The following is a 22,637-nucleotide window of genomic DNA, read 5'->3' on the forward strand; positions in this document are numbered from 1 at the left end:
ATAATTAGTGCAGTGAATGGGGCATGGTATACTTTTACAAAACCTGATACCATTTCTCATTTGAGGATTTCACATACATGTAGCTAACAACCATATGTTCTACTTTGTATTAGTATATTGAATTCTGCTGCGGTTCAAAAAGGTATCATTGATAATACATTATTATAAGCTTTATATAGAGGGAATAGGGTGGGCTATGTTATAAAGGTCACCCTAACTTGAGGAAAGACCCAACATTTATGGTTAGATTTTCGAAAATCACATTATGCATGCACTGATACATAATATAGACCTTTGTTTCTGGTAAGTTTCAGTCATATAACTGATGACCATTGATATTATTATAGCCCCTGTTTTAGGGCAAGTTCGGACAGATTTTGGAGCGATCTGACTTGGGGAAAGCCCCCAAACGTTTGGTTAGATATTTGAAAATTACATTTACGAAGTATGGATCTTTGTTTCTGTTAAGGGCGTGTTCTGGCATACTTTAGAGCGATCTGACTTGGGGAAAGCCCCGAAACATTTGGTTTGATTTTTGAAAATTATATTTTCTAAGTATGGATCTTTGTTTCTGTCAGCCATGTAACTGATGACTATATTGTTAGCCCCGTGAGGAGATATTGGGCGTGGTCTGACTTGGACAAGGCCCCAGAAATTTTGGTTAGATTTGTGAAATATTTACTGCAGGTATGGATACATTTGCTTCTAGAAAGTTTCGGCCATTTTACTTATGACCTAATTTTTGGCCCCTTGAGGGATACTTTAAGGAGCTTCTTTGGCTATATGCTCCAGCAGTGCCCGATCTGACCAGTTGGTGTTTACTCGTATGGACACCCACTACAAATTTGGGGGGTCAGGCCTTTTGTAACTGATGACCATATTATTTTGTCATTAGCTCCTGGACTATTACCACACTCGGTGCAAAACGGTAGGACGTTAAACCGAATTCGATGTAAGAGGCTGCGAAAATATACACATGACTTCATCTTTAAAATAAATACCAGAAATTACATGAAAATAGCAACTAAATAATTTAATAGAAAATAATATTTGATTTATTTTGTTTCTCGTTGATATATATTTTTAATATAACAATAGATACTATCAATATGTACATATATATATGTATATGGTGATAACGTATCACATTTTAGGTGAGCTATGTACAAACAAATATACATTTTACACACATATCTGACGAAAAAGTCTAAGACCTAAAATATTCTCAGATCCAGTTTATTGGACATTTTCACTCAACTAAATTCCGGGCTTTCTAGTTTAGTAACGTTGTACTGTGTCTCTATAATATTTGGAACGTTTCCGTGCCTTAAGTTCATTTCTTGTTGGCACTTGCAAAACACAAAGTTGAAACTGGTCAGCATTTTATTCAAAATAACGGACCGAGCAGTGTCCGCCCATGCCAGTCTCCCAAACAAATTAAACGCGACATCCGGTATTCTAGAAAGCCTTCATCCTTTATATTTCATTCTTCAGAATTTACTCATCCTAAATAACGGATATTAACCCGACAAGCACTACTGCAAAAAGTTCGCTTTCTACTAAAAATCTACTATCAAATGCAGTTATTTTTTGTACAAGAAGTTTAGATTGGATCTGAGAAGAGTTTGTGTCTGCTTTGTGCATAATATGTACATTATTTTGATTTCTAATTTTTGCATAATATAATAAATAACCATTACAATTATCAAACACTTTCATCATATCCAGAAATATTTTCTAGTGTGGTATCTCCGACTACATGCTTAACATTTCAATATTCACAATCAATACGTAATGTGAGCATTTTAGTACAGGGAAGCATGGGACTCGAATGCTGGGCAAGATATTAGTATTTTATACAATGTATACCCAGATATGTAAATCAAGATATCCCATTAATTAAAACATTTATCAACAGCTACAAAGACAGAAGAGCAATCATTGTAGATCTGAGAGCTTTAGATGAATGTGTTATACATGGACATCGGATCAGTACTTCCATTTTAACTCTGAAGTATATTTAGCAGAAGCGGATTTATATTTTACAACAAATTCTGTGCTTAGAATCTCAGTGTCATGAAGCTACTATAACCATAATGTCACTTAGTACATGAACGTCTATACCACGTGTGCCCACCATAAATAACAAGAGTAAAAACACAGAAAGGAAGGGATGTTTATCTACTGGCTTCTAATTCTAGTAGTCATTATGGTGGTAAACTTATTATTGACACCAAGGATTATTGCTGTGATCTTACTTTATATTTATCCGATCATTGAAAATATTTATACATGTATTAAGACTAATATACGATTTCTGTGGCGTTATAATGAGTTCATTCGGTTATTTTTTTTACTAAGATACCGTTATACATGACAAAAACTCCAAATAATATCACATAAATATGCAGAAGTTTTGTTTATGTTAAAATGGGTAATGATGTTAAAATATGTCCATAATTTTCTACCATATGACTAATCTTAACACCTCGAAGTTGTAAACTTTTACACCACAGCAGGTTTTACGACATACCACGTGAGGAACTCCCGTAAATACGTCAACTGCCATGTTTGATAGGCAGCCACGCGCGATGTACGGTAATAATGCATACTGATAGTCTTCAGCACCGTAATTTAGGTCGAGACTATCTCTTGCGTGAATAGCTGACAACAAATGTTTCGAGTATGTCAAGAAATCGGATTACGCCAAGTCTACTTTGCAAGTCTGGTCAACAAACCTTCAGATCATGTTTACATCATTTATCTAACATCAACTACGGTTGGTTGAAACATGTCATCAAGGCGCCCTCTATGAACAATTGCAGCCACATATCTGTAACTAGTGTTGACTAACGAAACACGTCATTTATCATCAGGACGTGTGTCATTAATAAAGACTGTAATTTATAACGGGGCAATATTTGTTAATCATCTATAGCCACTGTATTATGCAACATGGCATGTTCTTTTATTGCTGCTGAAGTAAGGTCCGCCCTTGGTTCACGAGGAACATCTGTCGAACAGACAAACTAATTACTTAAATATTAATGATCAAACATGTACATCACAATTAGTTTTTACATGTAACATTTTGCATGACCATGCCGATCTAGGTATAGGCACATTTAGATTCATTACATAAGATTTGTTGTAGCAGCAATAACATGCACATTTATGTAGGATTTCTGTTTAGAGTTGTCATTAATGCATTCGATGAGCCTTGGCCACCTTCAAATGACCAATGTCTGTTTACATCGAGCAACGACCCTACATGTCCGTTATTCTCCAGTCGGCACCATCACAGATCGATCACAATTATTTAAGTATTTTTATTCAGTCACAAATCATGACCAACGGAAATTAATACCAGTCATCTGATAAAACTTTGAATTAAATGGCTTGAAAAATTCCCTGAGTCTGTTAAGCACTGTTGGATCCACATGAGGGTGAGTTCTGCCTTTATTGTTTCTTAAACAATGGGGTCTCCCACTACCCGGTCGCTTTTTAAGACAAGGAAAACCTCGACTATCTTTTAGGTAAAAATGTTTATCTGTGACGATTCGCTTTAATCCTAGGAAATCCTGCACCTTGGCCATTTCGCCGGCTGGATTTGAAATAAGTGTTTCACCATTCACAAAATGAATTTGACGGAGAGGAAAATATTTTAACCATTTTTCTAAATGTTTAGCGTAAACACCGATTTTAACCGCAGCCCATTTGGTGTCGACGATTCTCGATGTATTGTCTATAAAAGCCATTTTCTCAAACGGCTTCATTGCCGGTCTTTTTGTTGCCGCTTGGGTATAGTCTGATATTGCACGAGTCACAGGATCCCTTACAACAATGATAAGTTTGATATCTTTAGACATGTTATAAATTCTTTGCGGAACCTCTTTTGTGACGAAATAACATGGAGTTTTTTCTATGGTTATCTGACCTTCCAGCGTCGATGGCATCTGATCCCTGAAAATATAAAAAAATAAAGTAATCTGAGGAAAAAACAGAGATGGAAGTTTCAAGTCATCAATCACTGTAGCACACATGGTTAACTAAAGGATGTCAGCTCGTGTCAGCCGTTCTGGAAATAACGTTTTGAATAAAGGAATCGTCCAACAGCTATCCAAACGACCTGCAGTCATCACGGGCAAATGCTATAATAAATGATACAAGTATTTATAAATGGCAGCTTTTGAAATACCGTGTGTTCGATATTCAAGATAAAATTCATTTTGTTAGGGGAAAAAAATGTTATTTTTAGAAAAAAGAAATAACAGAAAAACTTATTATACATGAACATGGTAGGATGGTGCATGATGCTTGCTTGAACCTTTTCCTGTGTACTCAGATTACCAATCCTATTAATGTTATTCCCATCAAACATCCATTATTAAAGACAGGAAAATTGACCAAATCGCATCTAAAAGGAAATGTGTCGTAAACCGAGGAATAAAACTACCGTAGAATATCATTTGGTTCAATGCTAATATTGGCATATAAAAAGCCTTTTTTTCTGTACCGTTTAAGCAGTTGTAGGAGTTCCGTGAGATTTGGTAGTCAGTCCAACTTGATGAATGAGGTTTTAACGGAGCGAAGAATGTGAACTAAGAAGAAAGGAAGCCCTGTGGCAAATCGATCTTTTAAGAAGTATCGTGCTCAGATGCAAACCGATAACTTGAACTTTTAGCCGATCAAGTATTTTATATAGATAATTACAGACTGTAAAGTTAGATTATAATCTTATTGCTTTCATTGCATTTATCTATACATCAAAACACAATAGTTGGTCATATTGAATTTTGGGCTGAGTTATTTCATACCGGTGATATATGCTGCTAATCGTTTACATACATGCAAGTACACCCTGTAGACGAGATCCCTTTATTACATCTCCCGTCAACAAAGTATACATACTCGCCCGTCCTGCTTGCGACACCGAACCGCAGTAGGAACAAGGCTTACATGTCCAAATGCTTGTCTTTTTATGTACTCAAAACAACCGCTATGGTTTCCTTTCATGCATATATCAGTGATGTATTTTAGTTACCTGGATATCAAACAAATACAACCCTCTGTGAAAAGAAACCATCAATGGACCACTATTGAAAAAAAAACTTATCTGCCACAAAACATCTATATGTTTCAAATAAGCTGTATCCTAATCATATTTGAATTGGTTTGAGACTCCAAGCAATGGTTTATATAATGGCTTATTTGTGAGAGTTTTCTTCGTTATGTGTTATTCATGATAAATTGTCACTACGACTTTTAGTACCAAACCGATACAGTATTATGTTGATCACAACACATAAAAGAGTTTAACGGGAACCCCTTTCAGATATAACTTTTTTCGATATATATATATATTCCAAACTTTTACATGTAGATCCTATTATGAAATTGTTCGTGGAGTTTGTATCATCGCCGATTGTGTAAATAATACTAGCAATCGCTTTCAGCTAAATCTAAGCTTGATTTACTCTATCTAACGACCTACCTACCGCCGTTCAGCACGAACAAAGATAAGATTCCTATTTTAAAAAAAAAAATACCACGGCTACGGGCTATAATAGACCCATTATATTTGATTCTTCAAGTCAAAAATTTGGAAAAAGCTAGGTTTTGAGAAAAGCTGATATAACATCATATTAGTTACACCATAAAAATCATTTATCACCTCTTTTATCGTTTTAACAAGAAACTTTTCAAATTTTTCACACTTTTCCCGTAACCTTGGTATCAATATATTTAATGTACACAGCGAGTGTTTATGTTGTACACAGCGAGTTTTTATGTTGTACTTACACACAACAAAGACATGCTCTTTTTATTTCAAAAATACAAAAATTCTTTCATGGCAATGGCATTGTCTAGCTCTTTAAAAAGTGCCGGCGTCGTTTTTAAAAACAGATTTGGCGATTTCATTCGAAGGGCTGAACATTTTAACATAGATAAACGTAAAAAGTTCAACATATTAAGTATTGTTCCATTATAGTTTTGTCAGAGGGGGGGGGGGGGCGCATGTGCTTTGACTGTTTTTCTCCCCCTTTCAAATAAACAAGGATTCAATACACGCTGAAATGAATGCATTGTCTAATCCTAGTTGTATGTTGTTTATTAACATCGTCAGACGTTTATTTTTTTAGTATTACATTCCGCGTTTATTTTCCACATAAAGGCTGGTCAAATACAAGTTAATATTTCAGTCATAAAATGCAACACATATAATAAATATGGATGTAGTTCCGATACATGTAGGCCTACTCAAATGGATAATCCACAAAACTGATGCTCGATTGTATTTGAATATTTCTGTGTTTTGATTGTATTTAAGATCAACGTTACTTTGTTTTTGTATTGCCATAATGTTGATTGTATATGCTGTGTTTTATTATACGGTGTCTTTTTCTTATTTAAAGCGAAAGAAACGTGCGGAATTCTTCATTAAATGTTATCAGTGAGATCATCTGTAGTTATTCATGTATTCATGATCAATAATATCATAAATCACATCTCATATCACAAACATCTCTATTTCTATGTCACTTTCTATTTGTACTCGGGTTTATTCAACTGAGAAAATTTTGACGCTCTGAGCTTGTAATTGACTCGCTGTTATACATTTAGTCAGAATAAAAGAACTATTTATTGGATTCAATGCAATATTAGCGAGGGGTGACTTTACTGCGACGTTTGAAAATAACATAAGGAATCAATCAACATACCTACATTATTCCAGGCAGAGCTAACATGTTTCTGAAATTGACTACCCACGATCATATTGGCGACAGACAAAGCATCAGTACAACGCTCTAGACCATTCAGCCATCCACAGCTCGTTTTGGTAATTTAATCTTTTTGGAACACCAAACCGGAGTTGGATGAATGGCGTAACACACTCGCAGAAGACTAGTATGACCCACTAAGAAATAGAATGAAATGAGTTAAACTTCTTAGTTTTTAGGAACATATTGTGCGGAGAGCGACGCTCCTACCTACCCTTCGGCGAATTCCACCGCAGTAGACTAGAATGACCCCACTAAGAAATAGAATGAAATGAGTTAAACTTCCTAGTTTTTAGGAACATATAGTGCGGAGAGCGACGCTCCTACCTACTCTACGGCGAATTCCACCTAGGGTTATTTAAAGCGCACGCCAACGTATAGGTGGGATCTCAGCTGTTCGTTCCACCCGGCTAGTGAGTCCAGGGGAACATTCTCGGCCTAAATTCGATGTAGTATCAGTGACTTTAATATTTCGTATTATGCAGTTCCAAGCAAGTGTCCCCGGTATGAGTTAGATTAAATGATAAATAATGCAAGATGAAGGAAGTTAATTCGGAGCTATTGTAATATAGATTAAGCTTATGATTGATTTGGCATTTTTGGAAGATATCATAAGCTGATTAATGCTGATAGAAATGGAAAGATCAAACAGGAATGTTTTACATCAGCATGTCGACGGGCAAATCTTATAAACATCGCCAACAATATGCAGATTTATATAGATAATATTGGTACAGAACACCAGATTCCAGTCCTTGTGTCAAGACAACTGTCTCTTTTTCCTTTATGTTGGTAGAATTTAAATATATTGTTCTATATTCCGGCGCCACCCTTACTATAATTCTATATACATTTCTGATTTATTTCTTATGCAAGACCTTCCTTGAAACTTAAGACTATCAGAATATCAATAATAATATCAAACAGCATAGAACATGCACAGATCTATATTTGATACCACATGTACTTCATATATACAATGTTTCTAATCAATGAACACTCTTGAGACATGATCACTTTTCTATTCTTGTTGCATATCATACACTCATTTCTATAATTTGTAAGGCATGAATGGACACAGTCGTTCATACTTCCCCAGTGGTTCCAACTATCCCAGACAACGAAATCATTTCTTTCAGTTTTATGATTATAAATTCATTTGGGGTTCTTTCGGCTAGATTTGACATCCCGTTATTTCGCGAACATAATACAGGAACAGACAGATTGACTTTGCGTAAAATAATGGAGGTACTTAGATGTATGCTACGGTATGGCTAGTTTTCAATACGTTCAACATTATACAGATTACATCTACGTGTAGAAGATAAACCTTAAACTGAACAGTGGATCATGGTATTACTAAGAACGTATACAGTGTATTATGACGCTAAAGGACAAGTTATTCGATATACGTGTACGGTATTCTCCACCAGAAAGGGTCATTATGCGCAGACAATCTTTGGTTATACCAAATTACCCTATCACTGCTCAGTTCAAGACGCAACAGTGTCACGGATACAGATACACAGCAACTTCAATTTACCATCTGGGACATAATTATCAGCATTTATTTGAGATCAATCCAGACGTAATTCAACAACTCGTAAACGAAATTGCCCCCTTTACCGAATAAGCTGCCACCATTCATGACGTACCACAGGGATCAATATCGGTTACCTGTCAAAGTTAGTCTGGTCTAACGTTTATAAATTATAACCTCCTTATTGAGATTATTCAGTCATCTAATTCTAGTTTTCGTTTTTTCTAATTATAGTCAAAATTTCAAGCCGTCTTATCAATTATTCCATGCCTAAGTGAAATACGATCTGTGGATGTGGTTAAGAGGAGAGAGATCGAGAGGTGTTTTGCCGCCTATCTTTAACTTTTATATCATAAAAATATCTATTTGAGGAAACCGCCAAGAAGACTATAATATAATTAACTGAGTAAGTGGTTATGTGATAAATACAAGAGGCACGTCTGGGTCGATAATTTGATAATTTCCAACTGGTACACCTATACACAGAAATCTCCAATTATACACAATGCATCGTTTGAGAATTGAACAACAACAGTATTTTCCCATAATTTGATTTTAAAACATACTGTATGTCTAAAGATCAATATGCAAACAGACGTACGCCCAAATTTTCGCGTTTCGTTTGATACAGGAGCCGTGTTGGTTCGGTGTGTAAGGCCGTGGCTCCTTTCCGTGTTGACCGAAAAGGTTCCTCCAGGTTTTCCAGCGTGCCTCGCACTTGTCAGTCAAGGAAAAGTGTCTAGTCCTTAGGGTGGAAATCCAGTGTACACGTTCGTTGGCGTGCACGACAAAACACTGACAGTTGGAATTCAGTAGGTCGTAGCACCAGTACCCGGGCAAACTTATCCCCGTAGCACACTTCATTTCCCGGGTTGCGCAGAACATTAAAACCAGAAATCGTTATATATGTATTTTTATGGTGTACTGAATAATTTATGATTACCGGTTATTTGCCGAAATTAAATATAGCCACAGACGACACCAGACTCGCGTTTCAACGCGCTGTAATTACCTACTTTTACTTCAATAAAGATTAATCTAACGGTTTATGCTTGTAAGGTATGTCTATATTCCTATAGAAATAGCCTTTTAACTACCGGAAGTCGAACAGGTTAATCAAAAGAATTAATATTGACTTAATCCATTATAAATCATACCGAACTGTTGTACAAGTTAAATTAACAATTGCAAGCAACGTGAAGTAGCGAAGAAAGATAAACAGGCTTGAAAAGAAAGACTAACATTGATACAAGATAAGTACACGTGCTTGTTCAATCGCCAAAGCCTCTGCTGTCAAGTCCCTCGTCTTAATGCAGAAGTAATCTCGCCTATTTTAAAAATAATATGAAAATTCTATCTAAATGGGTTTATTTTTGAAAGCCATTCCATTTCCAAAATCAATGGAATCTTGGCCTCTTTATTGGGAGTAAAATAAATTGCAGCTTGACATCGTGCTACAAGAGCTACGAACAATAAACTAATCAGAAATACTGGATACTCAGAGCTACCCACTTCATTTTATCAAGAGTGCTCGTCTGAACAAACAACCGTACACTTGAACACCAGGTTAATCGAGAACAAACATCAACTCTTCAATATAAAGGTGATTTATAGTCTTTGACTTTTACTATCTTTTAACATTAGAGAATGACAGTTGGGGAGTCGATAACTTCAACGACACAGAGATTGACACAGAAGATCAAAGATGCTACTTAAGGATACGAGGATTAGATTTTTTTATATTCTTGTCGATTATTAATGGCTCTAAGATAATGGATCGTAAATTCTTGAATCACAAAAGAATCAGCCTTTACGATTGCTAGATGTCACGAAGATGACATTACGTCTTCATTGTTTCTGTCCTTAAAACGAAGACGACTGGATTCTTCCATTACATCATTAGTTGTGACAGATCTAATTGTTTTTACTTAAATTCACTCGGCTTTTTTCTTAATAATCAGTTAAAAAATCAATTAGATGGCGAAAGACCACTGATGCTGTAGTTTTAAGGCATACTTTCGTGATTTTTAACAACTTCTGAATAGAAGTATTGATTGAACGATTGATGTTTTAATCGGTAAGAGCCCATGTAACTACGTAAACCATTGTTTTTCATGTATTCGGATGGGTTATTTTTCCGACGTGCTGCCTTGGAACCTACTATACTTAGTTAAACTGTTAACGAAAGTTGTTATAAATGTTTGTTTTAAGGCAAAGTTTTTAACGTTATATATCAGTGCATGGAGGGTCTTAAACGAACGTAGTCTAGTCAAGTCTAGTGTACATCTTGACATGCACGTAAAAAAAACTTTGGCAAATTCGGTCCGGGCAAAATTTTCCACGTAGCACACTGCATAGCGTATGCTCTTATTCATTACCCCGGTTGGGCCAAAACAGTAGGACTTTAAACATCACCTCATTCATGCATTTAATCATTAAGAGCTCATTTATATTACATCTAATGTCCCCAGTTTCTCTCTACTGAACATTGCACGAAACCACGTTTACACAACTATAACGTCACATACCAACAATACTACACTTTTTACTCTTCACACTAATTCCCGAAACTGAAGAATAAAGTATTTAAGTAAGGCTTGCTCTGACAGCGAAAGTTGAATATTGTATATATGGCCTTTGACTGCTAATAACAATCGAAAGTGTCCTTTATGGTGATATACAATTTAAATAATTTTTAATGTATAAAAAATATCCATATTAATAGGGAAATTATGTCGATATACAATTTATAATGTGGAAATAATATTGAGAGAGATTCGTACTATATGCACTATGTTGATATACAATTTAAATCATAAGTAATGTAGGATTAACATCTATATCAATACTATACTGTGTTAATATACAATTTAAACCATTTATAATATAGAAATAATATCGTGTAGAAATAACATTGATGTTAATACTAAATACACTGGTATACAAATTTACACTTTAGCCTGCGGTCTGTCAATAGAATGACAATTGAGTATAATGACATATATTTACTTTGTAAGCCATTTTGACATGACAAGGAAACACAAATTTAGTACACCGTGAGATACATTCAATTTATCACCCAACAACTTTTATGACCAATTAGATAATGTTATTACCGAAAGACCATGCTCACTCCAGTTGTAGTTTGCAAATTGCAGCTTGGTAATCGATGGAATAAAAAACGAAGTTTGCGTTGTTTTATCATAAAAAGTGCATTTCCTCCTAACCGCCAATATCAAAAACTAATTTACTCAATCAAGGAAAAGATGAATTTCTGCCAGTCAATGATCATTGATGACTGAAAAAAACAGGTTTTTGAAAAGGCCGAAATTGTGATTCAACATTCCCCACTAAAAAATTACAGAATTTGTTCAATTTTGTTGATGGTTGTTGAAATATTCGGGCAATTTGATTCTTCATGCACAACGGAAAACCAGAGGAAAACCTGTATAACTATTTCTCGCCACTAACCTTTCTAACTTGGCATGGCTTAGAAACTACATGTGCTCATAACAAAAAGGCGGCAAAACGGTCGATTTGTTGCATCGATCTTTGTTCCGGGCAGAAACATCAGACCTGGAAACTCCACATTAGAATCAAAGTTTAGCGCTAGTACACACTCACTAACTATCTCGTATGGGATTGATTTACGGAAACTGTTTTCTCGGAAATTGTCAAAACGGGCACCTGAAGATCAACTATACGAACATCCACAACACCGTCCCGAGGCACGAGCCGCGAGCACGAGCCCCCCGCCAAAAATGAGTCAAGAAAGCGTTGATGATAGCAGGAAGACACGTTTTGTACGCTTTGACTTAACGAATATCGGCGATAGCAAACAGAGTAAATTTAAAGAACTAAGACGGGCTGTAAACATGTATTACTGGTATTAGACAGGGGTTGTAACCTCAGGGCGTGAAGTGTGTGTTATTTGGTTAGAGGCTATAATTACTGCGGAACTATTCTATTTCTATCTCTATTGTTCCGGTCATGAACGGATGGCAAACTACTGACACCGCCATTGTTTCTCACAATCCGTCTTCCCTCTGGCGAAATAAGGAGAGCTGAAAATACCTTCAGTAATTCAGCACGTGGGAAACATCTTAAGTTGAGTATGTGCTGCTGTGAATTGTTTCATCTAAAATTACAGACAATTATTTTATAAATTGTGTTTTTGGAGAAATTATGGATCAAAATGCATGTATTCGTTCACTTGGGGTCACTAATATTCGTCCATGAAGGTCAAGTTAAGACAAGAATATTGTTCAACAATTTATCATATTTTAAAACACCCGAACTTTCTATTTTCTATAAAATCGTTAATTGATACACGCCACGGTTTTGCTTACCTCAAATATAATAAGAATAAGGTGAATACACCATTCTGTTCATCATCTTTAACTCCCCAAAGTTGATTTCACGTTTTGTAACGAAACCTCTTATTATAACCCTGGAAGGTTGGTTATATGTTCAATTACTACTGAGAATATTTGGAAGCTATTACTATTATCAAAAGAATTGTATCAGTCGCCACCAATCAAGCTCACATTCAGTTTTACTCTCTGTTGACATGGGGCTTTATGAATAATACAAATCCTTGCATTAGAATACATTCTATACAAATAATTTCAGTATTCATATACCCTAGTATTTAATGCAATACGAGAACCACTTTACATATTGGTGCCAAACTCTACTAATTAAGACCTAGAAAATCTAAATTATGTTTATGAAGAAAAAGCTCCACTTTTACAGTATACCTCTTTCGATTCCGCGTTTAATTTGTCAAATGTCGTATTGTACATTGTACAAAAAATACATATGTAGAATGTTTCTTAACAATTATGTGCAGTTTTCGGACGGTACGTGTACATTATATCAAATTGTCCACGACTTAATCCATCCTAATATTGCTTGATATTTAATTAAAGGTATACTATCCAGTCTCAGAAATAACAGTCCGTGTACGTGTGAAATTTAAGAGCCAAGATATAGAGGAATGGAGTTTTTATCGTGTCTCAAAATTTCAGCTCAAAATATACAGTCGTTTTGACGTGATCGTCAGAGCCGTTTATCCGGACACGTAACCCTTATAAGATTTTGGCACAATTTTTTCGTTGGGTGACCTGCTAATCTATTGTCGTTAGTTTAAAGGTCTTTACAGTGCATGACCCACGTTTTGTACTTCATAACGAAAGGTAAATTTCACCTACACGTTATTTTTATAAAATAAAAGCCAGGTTTTATTCAATCTGATTAAAACACAGATCCTATTTCGTTTCGTTTTTATAGTTCAAAATTTCGTTTTACTTGTCTTTACTACACTAGGATCTGGAAGAGTTGTTATCATTGACGTGTTCTGAATTAGCCAATGACACGGTCTGTTACAGCGAGCTTTAGGCGTGTTTTGCACGGAACTGTGGGTAATCAATCCACTAGTAACATCAATGCTGATTGGTTAATCAAATGTCTGACGTCATAGGGTCAAAAGCCGCACGTATGAAATCTATGGCGCGACCTATTGCTACAACCGGTCAGATCTCCAGGTAGTGTAGGCCATCGAAAGTATAAAAAAACGAAACGAAATATAGATCTGTATTTTAATCAGATTGGTTTTTATTCAAACACCCTATAATACAGATTGGGACACCGGTCTCCCATTTTCAGATGAAGACTGACGGGTTTAAGTAGTTTGAAAACGTATCACGTATATTGAGTTAGTTGCTCGGCACTAAGGTAGAGGATTTTAAGGGCTTTTCACACAAAATTAAGCAGTTTTATTCTCCAAAATATAATCGAGATTGACCCTTTAAGAACAAAAACCAAGTTGTCAACGGTACATGTACATGTAGACAATCCCTCGGCTTGGATTCAGTGGAATTAAACAGGTGACCATCAAAGGGGTTTACACAAAGCTGACTTGTTTATATCTTCTTTCGAATGTTGCTAAACGTTTAATTAATTCACATTTTTATAAAAATAAAAAATGAATGAACTGACATTAGGCCTACTTTTAGAGATTCAGCTTTCACAGTTGTATGGCTTGTAAGATATTAAACAAATTTAAATGACGATCGGCGGTTTTAATGTTCACACATGTACATGTAGTAAAATGTATATATTAATATAAGTAGCAATCGTTTGTTATATAATGTCCAACAAATTAGTCCCGAAATGACCTAGTTTGTGTCGAGTGGACGTTAAACCCCATTTCTCTCTCTCTCTCTCTCCCAACAAATAATAATACCAAGACGGCGAAAATTATCCCATTGCGCTAAACTGCGTGGGGGTTAATATGGACCCTTAAACAAAAGCAACTAGAAAATGATTAATTACTCTAGCTATCAGTCTGTAAAACGATTTCTTCATTTTCTGTGAAAGTCTGATTTGACCTGAAGGGATGACTAAGTTCCATAAAAAATAGGATAGAAAGCCGTATTAAAAAATAACAAAAACGCTCAAGGCTTTCTTACACTCGAATTGGGTAATGATGTAATGTTTTCTAGAAGAATATTAACCCTTGCGTGATCAATATCCAGTGTTAGGCTGTGCCAGGCTTCCTGCCAATCTTACTCTTCTAAAAAATAATGCACTATTTTTTCCACTTCAGTTGTCAGGCATGTTCTTTTGCGACGAAGCAGACTACACGTCAGCTTTTAGTAGTACAATACCCCAAGTAAATGATCACGAGTTCGATTCGGAAACGAGTTTAGCTCATCAGATGCATTTTCATGTAACGAGTAGCGGGAATTATATTGTAATTTCAAGAATTAGTTTGGTGATTGAGCGCTACCTCTTGTTTAGAGTTGATTTGAGCCTTGTAATAACATCCACATGCAGGCAAGATACAGTCAGTCCCGGGATTGGGTTTTCTCATTCATTATTCAATTTTACCGCTTTCTGGTGGAAAGAGATGGTTAAGAATTTGCACTATTCTTTGCGGAGATTCTCGTATGAGACAAAGTTAACCATAGGTTATGTGATTTAGACGATCACGAACAGTGCCATTGAAAATGAATATAAATATTTTTGAATTTTAAAGAAAACCCACTTAAGGTTTTAGGTTGCTCACACCAAATATCAGCTTTCAAATGCTATCGCCCACACAGTAATTATTTGATTTTTCTCCTAATACGAGGGTAGAATCAAGTTGCTTATAAAATCTCACCAATTTGTTTCATTGATTGCTCATCCAGCTACCCTATAACTTGTTTACTCGTGAGCACGCTTTCGCTCGTTTTCACCCCATAAAGACGTCTATCTGATATATCTTTAAAAGATGAAACTGGGCTCATCTAACCTAATGAAACCCTAATCAAACGTTAGTTAGGGTCGTAAAGTGTAATCTAGTCCGACCGACAGCAATAAAATCCGTCACCGTGGATGAACAGATACTGCCTCTAAGTTAGCCATCAGTATATTACCCTTCTTGAAATAGCTTCTATATACTCTGGGGGATATACATCTACAGTATAGTGACTTTAGTAGACGAAATGCATTCCACTGGCGTTATCAAGCTTGACCCTGATTTGGTACATACTATTGAACAGTCTTAAAATCTGCCTCCGTGGTTCTAACATTTCATAGCCACAAAAACTGTTCGCTATATATCTCCAAATCAATTAAGGATATGGATGCTTAGTAAAACGTAAGCGTACCTCGATCGAGTTACCCTTATAGTATAGCATTACATCGAAAGTGTACTTCGACAAAAACTTGAGAGAGGCTGGCTATGTAAAATGATATCAATCAATCCCAACTTGCGAACAGAAGGCTACAGAACGGTGTGACTTCGGATAATCAAATTGGACACGAGTGTTACACAATAAACTCCAGAGAAAGTTTTAGTAGTCCACTTGAGAATCACCAACTTAATCACACATTAAAATATAGTGGGGCTGGTTTTACCGTCACGTCGACATTTTACTTGGGTTCTGTTGGGGAATGTTTTCAACTAATAGGGTTACGTGTGAAATCAGGGGTTGTGGTTCGTATTCCAGCTGTTAAATGTTTACACAAACGAAACCTGGGTGCTGTGCATGGTCTAACGCTTTAGATCATAACGTCTGCCAATGAGTCAAGTGTCGCGCTTTCGAGACGAACAAGCGAGTTATTGAAATAAAAATATGACGTATGTTAGTCCCGAAATGGCTTATCCCCTGTGTGTGTCAACAACGCAGACACGCGTGTAAGGGATATTAAGATATAATTTTTTCTAATAATATGTTGCTGTTAAAAAGTGACAAATTCAGAGCAAAACATGTGCTACGTTTATTTTTTAACAGAATAGGTTAATTAACAAATTGTACTTTGTCCTACATGTGGTAACGGTGCGAAATGCTAGTTTAAGTTTACAAAAATATATAAAAGTTTAAAACAGATGTATAAAATAATCACACTGTTCGGCACATGAAACTAACACTCTCATCAATTAGCCATGGTCTTCATAAATGAGTAAGCATATCCTGCCTCGTGTGAGACACCCGTAACAACACTGACCTCAAGATTAGAAATGCACCGGTCGGCTGTAATTACATGTACTTGTACATCCAAATCAAAATAATGACTGGTAACATATTTGTGAAATCATGTCAATCTATGTAAAATGCGGGCGTCAGTTGCACGACAACCGCTTGTTAGTGCCATTTCTACCGACAATTGTTGTTCAATGTGCTGTGGCGAGATTAACAGGTATATATGAACTAAAACAACGTCCAATATTAGTTGTAATACTCCCACGTCTATTTAATCGCTATATTTCGTAAGCCAACATGTTAAATCACGTGCTCTGAGAAGTACAACGCTATAATAAACGGTTTAATAGTTAGCTGGGCGTTGATGGAGACACAGCTTGGCAGACATGTAGACACTAATTAAATAGCCCCCTAGCTAATCAAATTACGTCTTCAAGACAATCTCCAGACACACCTAGTCTAGCTACCAATTTCATTAGGTATGATCGAAAATCACACCATAAGGCTGGTCGTGTAAGTGATGTCGTGCTTACTCAAGTGTAGCAATTAATAGGTTCACTAGAATTGCATAAACTTTAGGGTTAAATACAATCATATGCGAATAATTGAAGTATGAGTACGGTCTTACAGTGTGTTTGTATTCTTTAAAAGATCAAATTTAATAAAACAAACTTACAAAAGCATACATTTTAATCCCTGGCCTCTCCAGATGTATTTATTTACGAGTAAAGTCTATCTCCAAATTAAATCAATATGTAAAAACTTTAGGCTAACTACCGTACCAATAGAGGTAGTATAAGGCGTTATACCCTGTTGGCGATTTCGCGGACATTAACGCCCAGTTCGAAGTGGTGGTAATAATAGATGTTATACTATAGATGTTATACTACCCTTCATTTTAATTTTAACCTATCAAACAATTCAAAATGAAAGTCTAACATGAATCACACAAATAGTCTTCAAATCTACCATGGACAAGATGAAAAGGTTGAGCTTCAGCTCATAAAAGATTTACTTCTAACTAAACTTTCTCACAACTACAACCAATTCTATTTCTTAATTAAAGAAAGAAATGAAAATGTAACCTGAACTTCCACCATATATCCTACAAATCTACCATGAAAAGAATGTTGGTTTGAGCTTCGGATGATAAAAGATTTAGTGCACATGACAAGAACTATAGACCACGGTGGTCCACAGAAAGCCTCTTATATTGATTAATATGCTGCTTGCTTTCTCTGATATTAGCTTAATGCTGTATTCTAACATCTCACAAGATTGTAGTTCGCACCATCTGGGTTCCAAATACAAACAGTATTCTGCATGACGTATAGTGTACCTAAAACTATTTCCGATTCCATTAACATTCATCACAGTTATGCCCGAGGTTTTGCTGCACACCGTAAAAAGATGCATCTCTCCGAAATAAATGGAATAATGTACTTTATGTTCATGGGGGTTACCATGTGAATGCGAAAATACCGGACTGTCAATTACCGTAGTCTGGCCTATACGGAGAACATGTTGGTAATTATAATGCACTGGTGCAAGGGTTGGAGTGTCATTTTATGACTAAATGTCGTGCCGTTCTTGTACTTGTATAACATGTTTAAACTAATATATGTCTAATTTGTTATCGAACGTGGCAATTTAAAGGAACATTAACAATCTCCCCAGTAAATATCTTACACATGTTTTTAGAGTGGTACCTTGAATTGCATATACATGTCCACGAAGCTTTCAAATACATCTGGTGTTCTAAAACGGCGAGTATTCACTGCCTCGTATATGCCACATGGTTGAAATTTGGAGTGTCACAAATTGAACTATTTAAACTATCAACTGTATACATTCATCATATCAAAACCCTTTTACAGATACAGTACGAGTGAGATAGCCCTTTCTCATTTTTTACAACAATTATACAACCCCTAAGTCTAAACAAATCATTTTAGAAGTATCTTGAACAGCAACGTCGTGTATGTTTATATAAAATAATATAATTGCGTGTTTCAAATCCCTACAAAATACAAACCAAATAAGAATTTACTAACAAACATCGCCACCTGTTTGACACAAGATAAATCTAGCATTTTATCCCTACTTGTATTCTCACTCTTGCTTAATAGCAAACTCTTTATATCAATTAAAGAGATTTCAAAGGGGAGATAATTATAGCCTACATACCTGTACCACTCAAGTCCTTTATCATAATGTCGATCAAAGAAATGGGGTTCTGGGCCCGGGGCTCGTACATCAGGGTGAATCCTTAAAAACTCCAATAAGGCCCGTGTTCCACCTTTCTTTACCCCGATAATTAAAGCTTGTGGAAGTCTCTTTGTAGCTGTAACCGATGTTTTTCTATTATTTGAGCTGTCTATATGGGGTCTGTTTGACTGCGTGAAAGCCTGCTCGGGTGAATCGAGATACAATACTTGGTTATCATCGTCAACATAAATAGCCTTCTCATTGTTATCGACGGATTTCTTCTCTCCATTTTCCACTAGCAATGGACTTTTCGGTATGGAATCGTAGTAATCCGATCGCTGTAATACTCGGCCATGTCGGGGATTGTGTTTAGAAGCTAATTCCAACCTAGACGGGACATGTCCCAGAGAATTCTCAGTTGGTATTGTCTGTAATAGACTTTTGTCTACAGGATTAGCCATAGTTACCAACACAAAACACGCGCACATTACAAACACACAAGACTTCATCATGATGCAAAAGTATCGATATCTTCTCCCATCTCTTCCGAAGAGCAATCCTCTAGTTCCACATCTTAGTGATCGGAATCCGACCATGACAACATGGTGAACGTTCGAGATATATCCTTAGCTTTAAAAAAATCTTACATTTATCACCTCAAATATTTGCCTACGTTGAGTCTAGGTGAAGTATTTTAGCTTTAAAGAAACAATATGTAAATTCGTGAATCTGCTTCCACGATCCCTAAATTAGAAAAATGCGAAATTGTTTCCGGTGTAAATAGAAATACCAAATAAAATTATTTACTACCCAGCGTAGTCGGCTATCTCTCTCACTCTTCAAATTTATAGCCAAGACCTGCTTTCGTTTACCGAAGAGCTAAAGTTTATCAGGGTTTTTGGCATGAAACAGTTTCTTCCGACAGAATGGGTTTAATTGCTACGAATAGATGGTGGTAAACAGCCTTGCCCATAAACTCTGATGTTTTCTACACAACAAATCAACCACATTAACAAATAATAGCAGCTGCATCTAATTAACGCGGAAAAACATGCAATTATCGCATTCTAGTGTCGCTAGGTGATGAACGTAGGTGATCATAAGAACACACAATTAGAATGTTTTTTCCTTCACAGATCGTCACCATTCCTTAGTATTGGCAAAAGTTTGTCGAATCTGTTTCACTATCTTCACGATTTACTATACCAATTGGTTCAGTTAGTGGAATATGATTTAATTTTGAAAAAAAATCAACATTTCACTAAATAGGTTTTCGATAATCCAAGGTATTGACATGTGTGCAAATAAGTCTTCGTGTTTGAACTTTACAATGTTCTATTCAATTCTTCAAAATTAGAATTTCACAATAAAACCAAGTTTAAAGATCAACAGCTCCTTTGCATTAATCCACTTTGTTGAGTTATTTGTCACTTGCTATAGATTCTAGAGTCAACTCCTCACATCATGGCTAACACTTCATTTGTTGACTGTTAACACTTCATTCGTTTGTTATCTAAGTCAACAATGTAATCCTACTAAAACGACTACAACACTCTTCTACATGCTGGTCTCTAGCCGTCTTTTCATTAATAACACATTCCTTGTACCACAAGGGCTGTTTTGACCTTCTATTATTGCCGTGCGATACGCTTCGCGTGTGTAACAGAACTGTCAGTCATGTGACGTTGAGTGATGACATTGATTGGCCAATCAGATTATCTCTAACACGCCTTCTTGTCACGTGATGTAAACATTAACACGTGCTTCTAACCATGTTAGTATTGATTTGTATCGTCCAGTACAATCATTACGGCGGCATTACTGGTGATCTAGCTGGGACTAAACCCTTCTAATCTGTTTTATACCACAGACTAAATAAATTAACATAGCCACAGCCATGATTCCAGCTGCCCTCGTGAATTAATAAATCAAAAAATCAACATTTTTTATCACCAGCTTCGTTCATATGATAAAAACCTCATCAAAGACAACTAGGGGTCTACCAGACATTAATACAGAACAGCATGGTGCCAAATAAACGCGGCAAGTTTTAGAACATTAATACATATATAAAAAGTAAAAATACATCTGCGTGAATACATGGCAGTGAAATATGATAGTCAAAATCTTCATAAACACGCTCTCAAATTCTAAAGAAGTAAAATGACACTCTCACCACCCATGTATATTATAAGTTCTTGCTTTTATGTTTTGTTAAAGCTCTATACAGGGGTCCCAAATATATGTCTCTGTAAAACATAGCTAAGACATTTTTGAGGATATAGCTTATAGACTTAACGAAGTTGAATTCCACAGAGAATTTTGTTTACTTATTATGTGGTTTAAATACGCAAATGTACTCTTAAATTATCAAATACAGTAATTATTTCTATAACATCTAGTACCACTTCCCTTATGTTGCGGGCTTGAATGTGTAAATTAGGCCCCAAATTGGTTTTTTAAGCCAGGTTCATGACATGTGAGTTAAACATGTCGAACAGCGACAAAAGGCGAAATACTTCTATATATTTTGTTTTGTTTTTATTTGTATGTAAAGACGTATGTGCACCAATCGTAATATCAGTGCTTTAATTGTATATGGACAACCGATCAGGGTAAAGCAAAGTAGAACAAAGCTAATGCGTATTATTATATCAAACGAGTAAATGGTGCCAAGTAGGATTAATAATATGATTATTATATAATCAAAGATTGATCGGGGATTTCATGTTGTCAGAATGAGATTATGGATGGCTGTAGTAGATCTAGACCTGTAGTTTAACGGCTGACTATGAAGGGATTTCTAGTTGTCAGAACGAGATTACGGGTGTATGTAGTAGATGTAGACCGGTCTATAACGGCTGACCATATTATGATTAATGTTGATGTACGAGAAGATTAATCTCTTTTAAGAACCAGAACCTCTTTCATTATGAGTTTGTGTGTGTAAAAATATATGTTATTTTGCTAAATGAATGTTGGTTGGGGAACAGCCTAAACCCACTGATTCAGATATACACCCAATATGTGCAATGCATAGCAGTTTTCATTCCTAAAGTTGAAGCTAAGTTAATGAATTTACAGGAACTGGTGTGCAACTTTTCAATTTTTATTTCGACGGTCCTATTGTTTACCAGTGGCAATATCAAATCATGCTTATTCCACGGGAGTAAAATTTTAAATGTAAACATTTATCTCGAACATATGGTCACAACACGTCTCTTCGAAATATTTTTTTATATACATGCACAAACTAAAGAGGTCATGTCCTTTCTGATCGAGAAGATAAAACTGATCAGATTAAGAGATCAGACAGTCGATTATCCTAAATATCAGAACTTATGTTTAAACCCCGGAGACAAGACGGCCATAAGTGATGAGCAACAGTCAAAAGGTAGCCATTTGTGCATTGCATTGTTTTAAAGGTTAGAGCGATATCTTAATTACACTAGCCTAAAATTTAATATGTAAAACAACATAAAGACTTGCTGGTGTAGGGTCCCACAAAGACTAACATTGGTTCTTAGAAATAATATAGTGCATAAAGATTGTTGCCAGAGCAGAGAGGTTAGAAAAAAGTATGTGGAACGACTGGGATGGTTTAACAAACTATTGCCCAGACTAGGGATTCGG

At 35.8% G+C, this 22,637-nt stretch overlaps 1 protein-coding gene across 1 annotated transcript; it reads right to left on the reverse strand.

Moving 5' to 3' along the window:
* Window positions 1–1,032: 1,032 nt before the first annotated feature.
* LOC126811082 (heparan sulfate glucosamine 3-O-sulfotransferase 6) lies at window positions 1,033–20,619 on the reverse strand. The gene is made up of 2 exons (XM_050536558.2): window positions 18,984–20,619; window positions 1,033–3,963 (listed from the first exon to the last, which is right to left on the reverse strand). The coding sequence occupies exons 1-2, from the start codon at window positions 19,598–19,600 to the stop codon at window positions 3,345–3,347; spliced, it is 1,236 nt and encodes a 411-aa protein (XP_050392515.1). The 5' UTR covers window positions 19,601–20,619; the 3' UTR covers window positions 1,033–3,344.
* Between the last annotated feature and the right edge of the window lie 2,018 nt (window positions 20,620–22,637).

Source organism: Patella vulgata, chromosome 2, assembly GCF_932274485.2.
Source record: "Patella vulgata chromosome 2, xgPatVulg1.2, whole genome shotgun sequence".
Classification (NCBI taxonomy): domain Eukaryota; kingdom Metazoa; phylum Mollusca; class Gastropoda; family Patellidae; genus Patella; species Patella vulgata.